This window comes from Pseudorca crassidens, chromosome 6, assembly GCF_039906515.1.
Source record: "Pseudorca crassidens isolate mPseCra1 chromosome 6, mPseCra1.hap1, whole genome shotgun sequence".
Classification (NCBI taxonomy): domain Eukaryota; kingdom Metazoa; phylum Chordata; class Mammalia; order Artiodactyla; family Delphinidae; genus Pseudorca; species Pseudorca crassidens.
In genome coordinates, this window is record NC_090301.1 from 3,182,021 (window position 1) to 3,200,153 (window position 18,133).

Below are 18,133 nucleotides of genomic sequence, written 5' to 3' on the forward strand. Positions count from 1 at the left end.
TTTTAATTAATTAATTAATTTTTGGCTGCCCTGAGTCTTTGTTGCTGCACATGGGCTTTCCCTAGTTGTGGTGAGCGGGGGCTACTCTTCGTTGTGGTGCCCGGGCTTCTCATTGCGGTGGCTTCTCTTGTTGCGGAGCACAGGCTCTAGGCGCGTGTGCTCAGTAGTTGTGGTGCATGGACTTAGTTGCTCCGCGGCATGTGGGATCTTCCAGGACCAGGGCTTGAACCCATGTTCCCTGCATTGGCAGGTGGATTCTTAACCACTGTGCCACCAGGGAAGTCCCCCCTCAATTTTTTTTTAACATCCTGGAACCCAATTTCTGGTAGACGTTTGGACTGGGTCTGGTAATAACCGGAGACAAATTAATATACGAAATAAGCCTAAAAAGTCCATGAAAGAGGAAAAATTTGAAATGCAATAGTTTGATCTATAGCCTTACTGTCCATTCGTATTCCATATAAACACTGGTAGGTAATTTACACTTAGAAAATGCCACCAAACCTGCAGAAAGTATTAAATTTTACTATAGATTCTACCTTTATTAAATATAAGTACACCAAATATAAATGTTAAATGGGTAACTTTTAATCAAGCAATACCAACTAAATATTGAATGCTCTAAACATTGTAAACATCTGAAGAAGAAAATGCACATTTGTTCATCTTACTACTAGTAAAACTGCAACTTTAAACAGTATGTTACTTTTAAAAGTAAGCAATTAAAGAAATTTGTTAACAGATAAAGCATAAAATTAGGTCTTGAAAAGTGTTCCAATTTACACTCTAACCTAATATAACAGAACTTATTACAAAATGAACATAACATGGTGACCATTTAAATTTAAGTACTTTACCAAAGTTCACTCTTCCTAGTGAAAGCAGGGAAAATACATCTAAATGTTTAATACTAAAGTCATAAAAATGCATTAAATGTATCACAACAGTAATTTAATCATTTTGGAAACTTAAAAATATACATATTCCAAAATGTACACCTGTAGACTCAGTGTATTTGCTATCCTACGGTCCAATATAAGAGTCTTAAGACAACTGAAAAGTGGAACTAAGAACTTCAGGTAAATTATATTTTTCATGTATGAAATAATAATAAACCTTTTCTTGGTCAATATTTAAAAAACTGATTTAACACAGAGTTTTAAAAATGACACCATTTCTGTTTCTGATCCAAAACATACTGCTTTAAGTCTCTAAGTAACAAGTTTGAAATACAAAGTTTATAAACATTAAAAATTATCTTTTAATTATATATAGAGAGATCTTTATATTGTAGAAACAACAGTTGCTAGATTTTAAGAGAGGGCTATATAAAGTAGAATATTATAAACAGCTAAACCCATTTACCAAGCCTATTTAATTGCATAATTTTGCTGTTACCACAATTTTTCCCTAAGTGCTGTAGAACATTCTCTGCAGGAGGGAACTCATGCTTTCCAAAGAAATTCTATAGGTGAAGAAAAGAAGGAAGAAATCAACAATAAAATGTGCTATGCTAAATCTAAAATTCCAGAAAAGTATATAGTTATCAGTACATTCTACTACTAAACCAACCATTGTAATTAAACCGATTTATATATAAACAAACATCATATATACTTATTTACCATTAAGTTCTACCCCTTGACTAAGCGTATCACTAAACTCAGTAAATACTCAGAAGTGGAACTGTTGGATCATGTGATAATTGTAGTTTAATATTTTGAGGAAGTGTCATACCATTTTCCACAGTGGCTGCACTATTTTACATTCCCATCAGCAGTGCACAAAGTTCCCAATTTCTCCACATCCTCACCAACATTTATTATTTTCTGGTTTTTTGCGGGGATACCAGCCATCCTAATGGGTATGAAGTGGGTATCCCATTGGGGTTTTTTTGTTTTTTTTTTTAATAAATTTATTTTTGGCTGTGTTGGGTCTTCGTTGTCACGTGTGGGCTTTCTCTAGTTGCGGCGAGCAGGGGCTACTCTTTGTTGCGGTGCGCGGGTTTCTCATTGCAGTGGCTTCTCTTGTTGCGAGGCACGCAGGCTTCAGTAGTTGTGGCATGTGGGCTCAGTAGTTGTGGCTCGCAGGCTCTAGAGCGCAGACTGAGTAGTTGTGGCGTACAGGCCTAGTTCCTCCACAGCATGTGGGATCTTCCCGGACCTGGGCTCGAACCCATGTCCCCTGCATTGGCAGGCGGATTTTCAACCACTGCGCCACCAGGGAAGTCCCCCCCATTGTGGTTCTGATTGCATTTCCTTAGTGACTAGTGATAATGCGCCTATTTTCATGTGCTTATTGGCCATTTGCATATCTTCTTTGGAGAAATGTCTATTCAAATCCTTTGTCCATTTTTAAATTGGGCTTTCGTTGTTGAGTTGTAGGTATTCTTTATATATCTGTACAGATAAGATATATAGATAGGTAGATACAGATACATGATAGATATATAGCTATATTCTTAATATCCTTATCAGATAATATGGTTTACAAATATTTCCTCTTATTCTGTGGGTTGCCTTTTCACTGCTGATAATGTCCTTTAATGCACAAAAGTTTTAAATTTTGATGAAGTTTAATTTATCTATCTTTTCTTTTGTTGTCTGTTTTTGGTGTCATATCCAAGAAATCAATGCCAAATCCAATGTTGTGAAGTTTTTCCTGTGTTTTCTTCTAAGAGTTTTACAGGTTTAGGTCTTATGTTTAGGTAATTTGATCCATTTTGAGTTAGTTTTTGTATACAGTGTAAGGCAGGAGTCCCCAACCTTTCTGGCACCAGGGATTGGTTTCATGGAAGACAGTTTTCCCACGGGGGTGGGGTGGGGGAGGGAGTGGGATGGTTTAGGCGGTAATGTGAGTGATGGTTTAGGGAGTAATGCAAGCAATGGGGAGCAGCAGACGAAGTTCTGCTAAGCTAGCAAGAGGCTCACCTCCTGCTGTGCGGCCTGGCTCCTAACAGGCCATGGACCGATACTGGTCCCCGGGGGTTGGGGAACCCTGGTGTAAGATAAGGGTCCAACTCTACCCCAGAGATTACAACTATATTTATCATAGTCTGATATCAACTGGTATGTGTAGAAAAGAATTAACATAGCAGGCCTGAGATGACAGTCATCCGTAGAAAGCCCTGCTTGCAAGGCTGGCCCTGGTGTCTAGGAACTTAGTTCCCACCAATCCTAGTAGTGACAAGAGTGGCTCACTGTGCCAAAACTGTAGAAACAGTGTAGTTTGTGCTGAACAGCTGCTTTCCTTCTGAGAGTCTGGAACCTTTGGTACATGCTAGATGTTGGGTACCTATGTGCCCAGCCTCCAACAAAAATATTAGGCACTGAACCTCTAATGAGGGTAGACAACATTTCTTATGAGTTGTCATAACTCATTACTTGAGGAAACAAGCAGGTCTTATGTGACTCTACTCGGGGGAGGACTCTTCGAAGCTTGTGCCTGATTTCCTCCAGACATCACCCTATGTGCCTCTTCCCTTTGCTGGTTTTGCTCTGTATCCTTTCATTGCCATAAGTCATAGCCATGAGTACAACTATATACTGAGTCATGTGAGTTCTCCTAATGAATCACTAAGCCTAGGGGGTGGTCAATTTATATGCTACTATTGTCATACATGTTAACTATATTAGACCCTATAAAATACCATTATTCTTGTTTTATACAGTATTAGTTGATATAAACATTTTGATCTTCAGTACATCTGCATCTCTGACCTTTCATCTAAAATCACTTTCCTTCTTCCTAGAAAACACTGTTTAGTATTTTCTTTAATACAATGGGTCTTCTAAGTAACAAATTATCTTAGTTTTTAATTGGGTAAAAATGTATTTATTTCATTTATTCTTGAAGGCTCTTTTCCTGAGTATAGAATCCTAGTTGGTAGAATTATTTGGTGGCTTCTGTTGAGAATCAGATGTCAGTTTAATTGTTGCACTCTTAACGTAATTTTTTTTCCCTCTAGCTGCTTTATAGATTTTCTTTTTGCTTTGAGTTTTCAAGAAGTTTTTTTTTGTGTGTGTGTGTGCATGTATTGCCTTTTATTTCTCTTGTGTATCCCTTATTCATAAAGCTTTGGGGCTCAATACATGGTTTTGATTGACTTTCAGCAGCTTTGCATGGTGGTCACAAGGACCATATTCAGGCAGTTTTTCTGATGCACTGAAGTCTTACTTTCCCTGCTTGGGATTTGAAAGGGCTTTACTACATTTCTGGCTTAATTTTTTTCATCATTAAAAATTTTTTTTCAAATATTGTATCTGACCAATTTTCTCCCTCTTCTTTTTTTGGTTAAAACTCCAGTTGCACAAATAATTAGGCTTTCTTGGTATGTCTTTATGTTTCTTGCATTCTCTTTTGTGTTTTCCATCCTTTTACCTCTGTGTGTCATTCCATAATTTTTCTGACCTTTCTAATTCTCTAATTTGTCTAATATGCTGTAGAACCTATTAACTGAGTTATTCATTTAAGTAATTCTATTTTTTATTAATGGAATTTCCATTTTAAAAATATTTCCATTCTATACTAGAATTCTCAAGCCTGTCTTTTGTCTCCTTGAGCATAATACATCTGAATTAATTAGCTTTTGCTGTGTAACAAATCACCTTCAAAACTTAGTAGCTTGAAACAATGACCACCTACTATTTAGCCTCTAGTTCTGCCAGTTAGCAATGGGCTGGACTCATTTTGGTGATTTGTCTTATCTTGGTTGGGCTCACTCATGCATCTGTGGGCAGCTGCCAGGTTGGGTATGTTATCTGCTGATCTATGCTAGATTCTGTCCCATATTTAAGGGCAGCTGGCTGTAGGCTGGAGTGTCTTAGCTATCCTCCATGTACAGTTGGTCCTCCATATCCGTGAGTTCTGCATCTGCAGATTCAACCAACCTTGGATTGAAAATATTTGAAAAAAAAAAATTCCAAAAGGCAAAACTTGAATTTGCTGTGTTCTGGCAACTGTTTACAGCATTTATATTGTATTTACAACTATTCACATAGTATTTACAATTGTATTAGGTATTACAAATAACCTAGAGATGATCTGAAGTATACGGGAGGATGTGTGTGGGTTATATGCAAATATTAAGCCATACTACATAAGATATTTGGGCAACCTCAAATTTTGGTACCCGCGGTGGGTGGGTGTGGGGGGAGGTCCTGAAACCAATCCCCCACGGATGCTGAGGGGTGACTGTAGCCTCTTATCCTCTAGCAGGCACCCTGGGTGTCTCTATGTGGCTGCAGCCAATTTCCGAGAGAGTAGAATGATCAAGGGCTCTTGAGGACCAGGCTTGGGAATGGCATAACTTGTCAAAGCAAGTGAAAAGGTCAGCCCAGATTCAGGGGGTGGGAAAACAGACTCCACTTCTTGATCAGAGGAGCTTCCAAGTCACACTGCAAAGGGGCATGGTTATAGGGAAAGGAATAATTGTGGCTGTTTTTGCAAACAATCTATCACATACAAGTATGGTTTTTAAAAGTGTGTCTGGGGGATTCCCTGGTGGCACAGTTTAAGAATCCGCCTGCCAATGCAGGGGACACGAGTTCGAGCCCTGGTCCGGGAAGATCCCACGTGCTATGGAGCAACTAAGCCCGTGCGCCACAGCTACTGAAGCCCATGCGCCTAGAGCCCGTGCGCCACAATGAGAAGCCACCGCAATGAGAAGCCTGCGCACCGCGACAAAAGAAAGCCCACGTGCAGCAACGAAGACCCAACATGGCCAAAACTAAGTAAATAAAATAATTAAATTTATTAAAAATAAAAGTTTGATAACTCAGTTAGCTGGAGTCCCTGTGGGTAATTTCTATTACCTGGTGTTCATGCTAGTTTTCATTCATGTGGTCTTATTTCATTTATGATTAGTTATTTTTGATTGTATACTCTTATTTACAAAATTATTAGTATATGCAAAAATTTTGGTAGAAACAATTTGAGGCCTAAAATGATACTACCTTCTTCCAGAGGATTCTTACCTTCATTTCTTCTAGGTGCATGGCAGAACTAGTAACCCCAGATCATCTCAATCTAACTTAGGTTCTGAAGCTGAGTTACAGTCCCTCAGAGGAACTATCTACTTCTGGTTCAAAGTTACTCCTGGAGTAGGGTAACCCATTGGTGTCCCAACTCTACTGCTGAGGCCCCACCCCCCTGGCTTCAGTGCTATCAGAAGGGTGCTTTAAACTCCTAGCTGCCCCACATGCAAACAGTATTGGGGGAAAGTGGTCCCAAACAATGGGCATATTTCCCTGAGACTAATCTTCTCTTATACTGGCCAGATAATTTATGGTATCTTGACAGTTCTCCAGTACCTTCAAGCAGATGTCTATATATTGACTCAGCTTTTCTAACTGTTCTCCATGGAAAGTTGGCTTTACTCACCTGGACAGCTGTAACTAGAAACAAATCCCCAACCGTTATTTTATAAACAGGGATTCTACGTTTGTGTGTGGTAATTGAAAAATACATACACAAATTCTTTGATACACCTTTCTTCAAAAGCGTGGGCTGCACGAAGTGACTTGCATCTGATGGAATGTGGCAGAAACGACAGAGTGTGACTCCTGAAGTTAGGTCACAGAAAATACTGCAGCTTCCATCTTGCTCTCTCTCTCTCTCTGATGGCTCTTACTCTGAAGAAGCCAGGTGTCATGTTGTAAAGACACTCAAGCAGCCCTACGGCAAGGGCCATGTGGTGAGAAACAGAGGCCTCCCGCCAACAGCCATGGGAATGAGCCGTCTTACAAACAGGTCTTCCAGTCCCAATCAAGCCTCCTGATGACCACAGCCCAGGCCAACATCTTGACTGCAACATCACGAGAATCGCTAAACTAAAACCACCCAGCTACGCCATTCCTGAATCCTGACCTGTGAACTCTGAGATGATAAATGTTGCTTAAGCCAAACAATTTTGGGGTAATTTAACATCACCCCAAATAGTTTTGCATTAATAGTTTACAAATACCGTATGCTTGTTTTTAGCTTCTATGTTACTTTATTATTTTCAATATAATATTTTTATTTGAAAAGAAAATGGAATCCATAGCTTAAAATGTTTACTATTTAAATATGAAAGGTATGACTGACTTACCTCTTATTGCTTCTTTTCTACCTAACGGGAAGCAGAGTTTTCCAAAACAGAGGAAGTCATTCTCACAATAGCATTAACAGACAGGCCACTGAGAGAGCCTTTATGATGCATTCTAACCTCCTGAAGAGCGTTTATAATGTGATCTCTGTGCCAAAGGAAGACACGCATGAGCATCTGCCCTCTCCAAAGCAGCACATTCTAGATATGGCTACGGTACTGAAAGGAGCGGTAGTTTACTCACAACTTATAAAACCATTTAAAGTGCAATTGTAGTCACTACCTGCCAACTTTCGGATGTAGTTCAGCCAGTCTCTCCACGATCTTGGTAAAGCTACGCAGGTTCGATGTATTTGGAGGTACAAATTGAATAGGTGCATCAGGTAGTAATTTAGTGGATCCAATCTGTTTACAATTCTTCTTGACACCCTAAATAAACATTTTTAAAGTTTTATTTAAGTCAGTAACGATTACATAGAAATAATCCAGCTTATTCTAAATTTAAAAATTACAAATAGTAAAATCAAAATTCCTAAGATATTTACGTTGATTTGGGATTAGTTTTTCTACCAAGTAATTTTACTTGAGATGTATTCAGGGCCATTTATTTAAAAAATGCCAAATACATGATGAAGTATAATATATGGGCTATGTCGAAATTAGCTTTTCTCAAACAGGATTCTCATCTGATCCACAGAACACAAAAAATGATGTTAACTATTTTCTCAATTTTCCCTAAGATAGGACGTAACTATTCCATTCTAGGTGCGTAGGAGAGAGAGTCATTTGCTATATACAATGGATATCTTAGGCTTAGGACATGAAGGCTGAATTCTCTTACCCAACCTGACAGAGAAAGGCTGGTCTACGTAGTAATTATATGTACATATTTATATCGTATATTCTATATCTTATTTACTAAATGTTCAATGTACACAAACTATATGCCCAGAACATGCTGGAGTGGGGGGGGGGGTGGGGAAACTAGTGCTATAAAAAAGAACCTCCATCACTTATGTATCTTATAATTCAACTGAAGAGACAAAATTAAAATGATCAATTAATTACTATTAGCCATGCAAGTAGGATATAAATTATATGAAACCACTGTACATCCCATACAAGTTCAACAAAGGAGGAGCGGATACGTTCAAACCTAGATGAAACGTCAGGGTAAGATATACAAAATATTAGATCTGTCACATCAGAATAGTACATATTTTACTTATTTGCTTATTGCCTTATCTCCTTCATTAGATTTAAGCTCTGTAACAGCACAGATTTTTGTCTGTTTTGTTCACTGCCTCTTTCCCAGTGCCTACAATAGTGTACACAGTTGGTATACTGTTTATTGAATAAATAATTTTGGGATACAATAAGTTTAAATAGTAGTTGGAACCACAGAGAGGATGGGTTTCCCAAGAAAGAGCCAAACTGCTAGTAAATAACAGTAGCTACTATTTACGGAGTACATTCTCCATGACAGGCACTGTTCCAAAGAATTTTCTGAATTAAACTCATTTAAAGCTCACAACATTTGTGAGGCAGGAACACTTACCCCCATTTTATTTTTTATTCTTTTTAAATGACTATTTATTTTATTTATTTATGGCTGCATTGGGTCTTCGTTGCTGCATGTGGGCTTTCTCTAGTTGCGGCGAGCGGGGGCTACTCTTCGTTGCGGAGCATAGGCTTCTCATTGTGGTGGCTTCCCTTGTTGCAGAGCACGGGCTCTAGGAGCGCAGGCTTCAGTAGTTGTGGCACTCGGGCTCAGTAGTTGTGGCGCACGGGCTTAGTTGCTTCATGGCATGAGGGATCCTCCTGGATCAACGCTCGAACCTGTGTCCCCTGCATTGGCAGGCAGGTTCTTAACCACTGTGCCACCAGGGAAGTGCCTATCCCCATTTTAAAATAAGGAAGCTCAGACACAGAGGGCAGTAACTCGCCCAGCCCATGAGTAGGTAGCAAAGCCAGGTTATGAATCTGTTGTTCTTAATCATCACTACCTCTTATTATAGACAATAAATATTTTCTAAATGAATGAACATAATGAAAAAATGTTGAGAATCTGAGAAGAAAGGTGACAATAAACTGCTAGAAAAGTAAGAGTATAGTTTAACAAAGACAGCAGTAAGAGCTGCCCTGTCCACACACTCTAAGACAACATACTCCTACCCTAGCCCACGGTGCCCTATTTATTTATGACACATAACCTTCCCTCTACCAACTCCATGACCTGCTTCCTCAGCTAACAAGACCAAGAGTGGTGTTACCTGAACTCATGAACACCAAAATCATGCGCTGGATCAGACTCCCTGTCTAAAGAATGTGGAATTGGAACAGAGCAAACGAGTTAGTCAAATGATGACAGGAGCTTGAACTGAAAAGTACTGTAGAGTTAGAGTTAAGCAAAATAAAGCCTAATGGAGGAAGAGAGAAGTCACGAGCTGACAGAGAAAGCCAGTGTGCAGAGAGAAACAGGAGGATGGAGCTTACAGGCATGCAGAGGCAAGAAACCAGGGGCACTACCTGAGAGAGGCAGGGAGGAGCCATAGCTCCCAAATTTCCAGCTCAAGCGCCCGTAGCCTGACTGCCTGTTTCCTTCCTTCCTATTGTGGACTGAGGTTATGCACCAAAAAACCCATCCTAAACACGAAGTGTCACTGAGATGAAAGGAAAAGAGATGAAAGGAAAAGAGTTGAAAGAAAGGAATGACCGGCACCAAATAGGCTAAGTGGTCAAAAAGAAGGTAGATAGGGCGAAAGACCAATAAAAATGTCATTAGTGACTATAGAAAGAGCACTGTAAATAAAATTTTAGAGACTGGGGTCAGATTATTACGATGAAGAAGAGAAACAATCAAAGAAACCCAGACATTGGGTATAAACTACCTGGTTGGGAAGTTTGGCAGGGAAAACACAGAACAAATAAGGACGGTAACTTCAAAAGAATGAAAAGTCAAGTGAAAACGTGGTTCGGATTAAGAAGAGTTGTGCATAACTGTGAGTGGAGAAAGGTCTGTGAGTACGGAAATGGCACTAATGGTACAGAAAAATAATGGGATAACTCCAGGAATTAGGAAAGGATAGGGTAAAGGACATAGGGAAAAGAGATCCCTTTATCTTATTGTTATGGAAAAAACCAAAATTCAGTTATTCAACAAATATTTATTCTTTCATCCATTTATTAAAAAGGAATTTCCTCTGATCTGTAGAGTCAAACTAATTCCAGTAAAAATCCAAGGACTTTTCTAATAGATAGTGACAAGCAGAATTATGACATTTATACAGAAAGGCAAAGAGACTAGAAGAGCCAAAATAAATTTTGAAAAAGAATGAAGTTGGACTTACTATTTCAAGACTTACTATAAAGCTATTATGATCAAGATAGTGTAGTACTGGTGGAAAGTACTGGTGGAAAGAAGAGAACAGAGAGTCTAGAAATAGATCCACACAAATATGGTCAACTAATTTTTGACAAAGGCACAAAGATAATTCAGTGGAGACAGGATAGGCTTTTCAACAATGATGCTGGAACAATTCCATACACAACACAAAAACACAACCAAAAAACCAAAACCACCTCAATTCATATCCCACACATTATAAAATTAACTCAAAAGCTTTGTGACAATGGGTTATGCAAAGATTTCTTAGATACAACATTAAAAACACAAGTTAAGGGACTTCCCTGGTGGTGTGGTGGTTAAGAATCCGCCTGACAATGCAGGGGACATGGGTTCGATCCCTGGTCCAGGAAGATCCCACATGCTGCAGAACAACTAAGCCCGTGTGCCACAACTACTGAACATGTGCTCTAGAGCCCGCGAGCCACGACTACTGAGCCTGTGAGCCACAACTACTGAAGCCTGTGCACTGCAATTACCAAGCCCATGTGCTGCAGCTACTGAAGCCCATGCGCTCTAGGGTCCTCATGCCGCAACTACTGAGCCAGCATGCTGCAACTACTGCAGCCCGCGCACCTAGAGCCCGTGCTCCACAACGAGAAGCCACCGCAACGAGAAGCCCACGCACTGCAACAAAAAGTAGCCCCCACTCGCCACAACTAGAGAAAGCCCGTGTGCAGCAATGAAGACCCAACACAGCCAAAAAACCCACAAAAAAACAAACAAAAAACCCCCCACAAGTTAAAAAAAAAAAACAGCGACAAACTGCAATTGGTTAAAAATTAAAACTCCTGCTCTGAGAATGACACTATTAAAAGAATGAAAAGACAAAGTACAGGCTGGGAAAACGTATTTGCAAAGTACATACGTATCTGATAAATGACTTATATTCAGAATATTAAAAAACTCACAGAACTCAGTAAGAAAATGCATAAAGCTAAGTGAAAGAAGCCAGACTAATAAGGCTATATAATATTCTACTCACAGGAGATTCTGGAAAAGGTAAAATTATAAGAACAGAAAACAGAGCAGAGCACAAGAGAATGTTTTGGGAAGATGGAACTGTTCTATACCTTGATTGTGATGATGGTTCCATGCCTGTGGCATATGTCTGAACTCACAGACAGCAAAAAGCGCGAAGTCTACTCTATGTAACTTTTAAGCAATCTATGGAATGCCGGTAGGACGCCAGGCATTTCGCTGCGCAGTGGAGAGACACGAGTGAACAAGTCAACTTTATCACCTTCCATGTGGCGTTTAAAACCTCAATGTGGTAAAGATGAGAGCATGCATAATAAAATGACTATATTTTATGGTTTAAATAATTATGAGATGAGGTTAGCTGTGAAAAAAAGAATGATGAAAGTGTTAAGTAGCTACTTACAGAGTAACACTATCCAAGAATAAAGAGATACAAAGACTGAAAAGCATTGGCAGAGAGCCTAGTTACAGAGAAACGCTGTCTCTGCGGCTAGGCCTGTAAAGATCTGTGCTTCCTCCAGCGACGACTGGGGTTGTACAAGAGCAGGCTAGGGCGGATCCAATGTTAGGCACAATTCAGACTAACGTCCTTATTCCCACTTCAAGACTGCTGTCCTGGAGTTACCTGTCCTTCAAAGCTACTTATCGCAGTATAGTGTATATATGAAGACCATTTAAGGGCTTGATCAAGAAAACTAACCTTTTGGTCAAAAGCGAAAAACTCACTGTCTTGCTCAGATCCCAGCTGCTGCCTCGGCCTAGTTCTAGGCAATCTAGAAACAGAGGAGGCTGAGTTGACTTCTTTGCTGATGTTTTTCTCCAAATTACTGAAACTAACTTTATTTCCATTTTTGGACGAAAGTGGTGATGTATATTCTCCAGGAGTTTTGACAAGCCGCACATTTACTGATTTCCCATTTATTTCTGTACCATTCATTTCCTTCACAGCCAGCTTCGCATCATTGTTTTTTTTTAAAGCAAGAGATGCATATCTAAAATATAAAAGCAGAAAACCAAAAGGTTCTTTGTTAATGACTTTAAATGGCCTCAAACTTCATTGTGTAACTACTGGCTAGCATATACCTTTTATAAGAATAACTGCTCTTAAAAATAAGTTACTATACTTACCTTGGGATCAGGAAGAATATTAAGATAACTAAATACAAAAAATTAAAGATGGGAAATAAAAGGTAGTTAGTATTTCTTCTGAATTATCACCTGTTAATTTTATATTAAAATGTAATGTAATGTAGGGCTTCCCTGGTGGCGCAATGGTTGGGAGTCCGCCTGCCAATGCAGGGGACGCGGGTTCGTGGCCCGGTCTGGGAAGATCCCACGTGCCGCGGAGTGGCTGGGCCCGTGAGCCATGGCCGCTGGGCCTGTGCGTCCGGAGCCTGTGCTCTGCAACTGGAGAGGCCACAACAGTGAGAGGCCCGCGTACCCCCAAAAAAAAAAAGTGTAACATTTGCAAAGCTGATATATGACACAGTTGCACAGATTAGTGTTCTCGGGACAACTGGTTATCCATACCAAAAAATTAAAATTAATCCCTATACACAAACATAACCTCCGGATACAGAGAAGGCATAAAGGTGAAAGGCAAAATTTAAAAACATTTAGCAGAACACAGAAGAGAATGTCCTTATGGCCTTGTAGTGAAAAAATATGCAGTCCAAACAGAGTTGGAAAATCTAACCAGAATTTTAGCCATAAATTTGAGAGAGCTGGGCAAGAGCCATCCTTCTGGAAGTGCCAGCTCCAGACAGTGTCAATGGAAGGATATACGCCAAGTCTGATGAGCAGTTGCCTCCAGAAGATGGGACTATGGATCAATTTTTATAACCTCCTTACACTTTTGTATTTAACTGTACTTCCTAAATTTCCACACAGAATGTATAATACTTCAAAGTAATAAAGAACCATAAAGTTTCTTTTTTTCCAAAGGATTCAACAAGACACTAAAAGAATCTTTCACATCAAGTAATACTCCTAGGAGTACAACACTACTTTAATATAACAAAATATATTAACAACATATTAATTAATAGGTCCAAGAAAAGCATATGATCTTAAGTGAATCCATTTAAGACAAAATTAAACACTTATTTTTAATAAATTTCAACCCAACTACAAATAGGATCCTTTTTTAATTTATGAAGATTTTCATATCTGAAATAAAGAGCTATCATTTTTTGTGATAAAATAGTAAAGGTATTTCCATTAAGCTATCACCATTCTTATTTGATACTTTTGAATGTTCTGATGTCACAAAACAGGAGGTTAACAACACACATACTGGAAATGACTATATGTAGATGATATAACCATCTACCGAAAAAATAAAAAAGGATCAACTAAAAAGTAATTAAAATAAAAAATAATAAAATTAAATATAATTTTCTGAGTACCTACTATATGGCAGCCTTTATTTCTACTGGTTTACTTATGTATCTCATAATAGTTCCACAGTAATGCTATGTAGGTACTATTATTATCCTCACTTTATAGATGAAGAGCCTCAGATACAGAAAGGTTAAGTAACTTGCCCAAATGTATTCATCACGTTACTGACGAAGCTGAGACATGAACCCAAGACACTTGCTGTAGAGCCCATTCTCTTAACTAATGCACTCGACTGCCCCCATGAAATGGTATGAAACAAGATAACTGCAGAAAAATCAATAACTCTCCTATATCTCATTAGTAACAAGTTAAAAAGTATAATGAAAGAAAGATCTGATTGAGAACAGCACCAATTAATGACTGTAGCTATTTGTCAACGTGTATCCCTCTACTAGGCTGGGAAACCCCCGCGGGAATGGCGCCTGGCGTAAGCACCACTGTGCTTCATGTTCAGTACAGAACAGACCTCTGTTAGAACCTAGGGCATACCCAGTAAATGCACATTCACTGAATCTGGGAAACATACCTGTAATTAGGAGAAGAATCATAAATTGAAATGTCAGAAATTTCATATTTCTGGAAATGAGACCTTAAATCAGCCTAAAAGAAGATAAATAAAAGTTTGTGAAAGGTAGAAAAACAATCAAAATATGAACAATTAATAGATTTGAAAGTGAAGTTCAAAAAATAAATCCTGGCATACCTCAGACACTGAAGGGCAGAGCCCACCAACATGTATCAAGTAACCTTTCTCTCTTCGTAAGGGTTCAACATTCTTCATTTCTGCTTGAAGATAAACATACAACAGAAGATAATCATTATTTTATCAATATTTTTAAGAGAAAATGTGAAAATTGTTAAGTATTTCATTTTTTATTATCAAAAAGATTATTATAAAGTTATTAGCAAGTATCAGCACTAGGCTGAAGATTAAGAGCTTGGAGTACAGTGTCAAGATTTCTGGGCTTTAATCATATGTTAAAAACAAAGAGGTTGGACTGATTGATACTTAGTCTCTTGTGACTCAAAGATGGATCAATAAATAGGTAGTCCTGGCTGTCTGATGGAAACTGAGAAGCTTTTTCTGTTCACTATGTACCCCATACCTGCGAAGTGCCTGATGAGGGTTTAGAGGAAAAGAACGCCTGAAGGAATACTGATGTTGGACTAGAGTAGGGAGAGAGAATGGTGGGCCTCTATCTACGAACTAAATCTTGGATTTAAGCTTTTAGCAGACAGTTTTCTGAAAGAGAAATGAACATTTTAAACTGATTTACTCTTAAAAAAAAAATGACATCCAAATGGCCGATTTTCTCATTTTTCATATTTAAAAATATGGAATAAAATATTATTTTACAAACAGGAATAAAATATTAAAACAGTGCAATCCCCCAAAATAATACAGAAGAAGATAAGCACTATTTTATAAATGAGCTAGGTTAGGATTTCTTGGTAAATTGTTAAGAACCAACCTAGTGTAAACTTTGGATCCTCTTTGTCTTGTACTATTTGATTTTCTTGTATTCCTGAGAAGTCAGCTCCAGTCACGTTCTCTTTAGCATCAAACCAGTCTTCACTTATTTCTCGGTAATTTGTGGAGTCTGAGAAATTGAACACACTTAGCAAGGAACTATGTACAATGTTTAACCGTGAGAAGTTATCTGAGTGATCTGCTTCCCAGTTTTACTTTAATTAACACTGATTCCTAGCTTATTAAAAGCCTTACTTTTCTGATTTTTAATTATCCTTTATTGAAGAAGAGATTTATCTTTACAGACAGAATAACAATGAACATCTTTAAAAACGGGTTAAGCCGTGCCGCAAGTCTTTATTTCACTAAATAAGGATCTTTCTCTTCTCATTGAGGACAAAACTAAAAAACAAAACAAAAAACCCATACAATTTACAGGGATACAAACTGGACAGAAAAAAGAATTTTCAAAATGGAAAACAAAAACCAGAAGAACAAAAGTCTGTATTATTATTTGGCATTATCAGATATATTAAGTAACCTTAAAGATATCAAGTAGATGTAACAAGAACATACTTAACATTCATAATCTGAATGCCATTCAATTAAAAATATTTACTTTAACTTAATAGATGGGCACGAGGGGTATTTTAAATCTTATTATCTGCTTTCTGGCAATGACACAAGACAAACATTTTTATACTGACCTTTATCATCAAGTTTTAGTTGACTAAAGTCTATATCTACATCACCATTTTTTAAACCATCCTCTTTGGGTGATGTATCTTGTTTAGGATGACTACTGTCAGGTAATAGAGACATCTGAGAATTAAAATAATAAAAACAACTATAATATATAAGGAGTAACAGTTATTGCACTCTATGTGACAAGTATGCTTCACTGGCATTATTTACCCTCACAACAACAAAGACTATGAGACAAAGTCATTATCGACCCAGTTTATGGGTGAGCAAACTGAATCGAAGTAACCTGTTGCTTTATGTCTGTCACACGATGAGACTTATGATTTGAAACTAGTCTATGTATAGTGACTGTATGCGCTAACACCACCATTATTTAGCAAAGTGTGGCATCCACACACTAAAGTACCTGAGATGATTTTTGGAGCTGCACATGTAAGTATTTTTCACATTAACATCAACAGTTATATATTTAATGTGTGCTTGTATGTACCTTTCATTAATGGGGAGTGATATTTCTTTCTCATACATAATAAGTTACTCTTCACAGATAAATTTTTTAAAAGAGGAGAATAAGTTAAAAAGTACAAATCAAATAACATTACAGGTAACACCTGGCTATGAAAAATTGTGAAGATGGTACATAAGTAGCTGAAATTTAGAAACACTACACTATACAATGCTGGCTTTCATGCATAACTTAATTTAGTAAGGTGGGTATTAAAATGTAATCCTAACAAAGTAGATATTGTTTTAGAGCCAAAATTAAGATCATAAAAATGTTATATCTGCATCTTTTACTTTTAAAAAGATTTATTATTCTGCCCAAATAAGCAGGTTACATCATTGCTACCTTTACAATGATGAAAAAAATAAAATAGTGAAAAAACAAAACCTCTCCAGAACATTATATATCATTAAATGGACAAGTTGTTTAAGCAAACTATGTAAGAAATTTGAAGATAAAAAAAAATCTGGTTTTAGACCTGTTAATTCTTTGTGGATAACTGAGATTTTGTTTTTTTTAAAGAGCAGAACAATGGAATAAATAATTTGCTAAAATAATTTACTTTTAATCATTTATCTTAATAGAAAGGAATATAAATCAATCAAGTATTTATCTCACTTTTGGCTTTGGGATGCATCTTATTCTTTAAGACTACCCAAATAATAATATAACCTCAGGGTTAAGACTAAAGTCAGAAAGTAGAAACAAACTTGAGGGGACCTCCCTGGTGGTGGCCCAGTGGTTAAGAGTCCGCCTGCCGATGCAGGGGACACGGGTTCGTGCCCCGGTCCAGGAAGATCCCACATGCCACGGAGCGGCTGGGCTCGTGATCCATGACCGCTGAGCCTGCGCGTCCGGAGCCTGTGCTCCGCAGTGGGAGAGGCCACAACAGTGAGAGGCCCGTGTACCGCAAAAAAAAAAAAAAAAAAAAAAGAATCCGCCTACCAATGCAGGGGACATGGGTTCGAGCCTGGTCCGGGAAGATCCCACATGCCGCGAAGCAACTAAGCCTGTGCACCACAACTACCGAGCCTGCGTTCTAGAGCCCATGAGCCACAACTACTGAAGCCCGTGCCTAGAGCCCGTGCTCCGCAACAAGAGAAGCCACCGCAATGAGAAGCCCACGCACCGCAACGAAGAGTAGCCCCCGCTCGCCACAACCAGAGAAAGCCTGCGCACAGCAATGAAAACCCAACGCAGCCATAGATAAAAATTAAAAAAAAAGAAACAACCTTCATTTTTCCTACTCCATTGATAATGGAATATAACTCATGTTTCTCTATCACTTCACTGTTTGCAGAGTGCTCTTACACAGATTGTTATCTGACAAACACTTCCTTGGGGGAACAAGAGAGATTAAGAAAATCTACGAAAGGCACTTAAAAATTATTTTCATCATTTCAGCAAAGGAGGAATGAAAACTTTGCCCTGTCTAAAATAAATGGGGGAAAAAAAATAAATGGGATATTATTATTTTAATTAATTATTTATTTTTGGCTGCATTGGGTCTTCGTTGCTGTGCGTGGGCTTTCTCTAGTTGTGGTGAGCGGGGGCTACTCTTTGTTGCAGTGTGTA

General features: G+C 38.3%; 1 protein-coding gene across 1 annotated transcript in view; it reads right to left on the reverse strand.

Annotated features, from left to right (window-relative positions):
* Positions 1–837: 837 nt before the first annotated feature.
* The window catches only part of RBM44 (RNA binding motif protein 44), a 39,367-nt gene continuing 22,071 nt past the window's right edge, over positions 838–18,133 (reverse strand). The window contains exons 9-16 of the mRNA XM_067739809.1: positions 16,056–16,170; positions 15,350–15,478; positions 14,581–14,660; positions 14,404–14,477; positions 12,175–12,466; positions 7,371–7,516; positions 7,091–7,235; positions 838–1,465 (exon numbers count right to left, since the gene is read on the reverse strand). Of these exons, the coding sequence (XP_067595910.1) occupies positions 7,112–7,235; positions 7,371–7,516; positions 12,175–12,466; positions 14,404–14,477; positions 14,581–14,660; positions 15,350–15,478; positions 16,056–16,170 (960 nt within the window). The 3' untranslated portion in view covers positions 838–1,465; positions 7,091–7,111. The remainder of the gene's footprint in view (positions 1,466–7,090; positions 7,236–7,370; positions 7,517–12,174; positions 12,467–14,403; positions 14,478–14,580; positions 14,661–15,349; positions 15,479–16,055; positions 16,171–18,133) is intronic.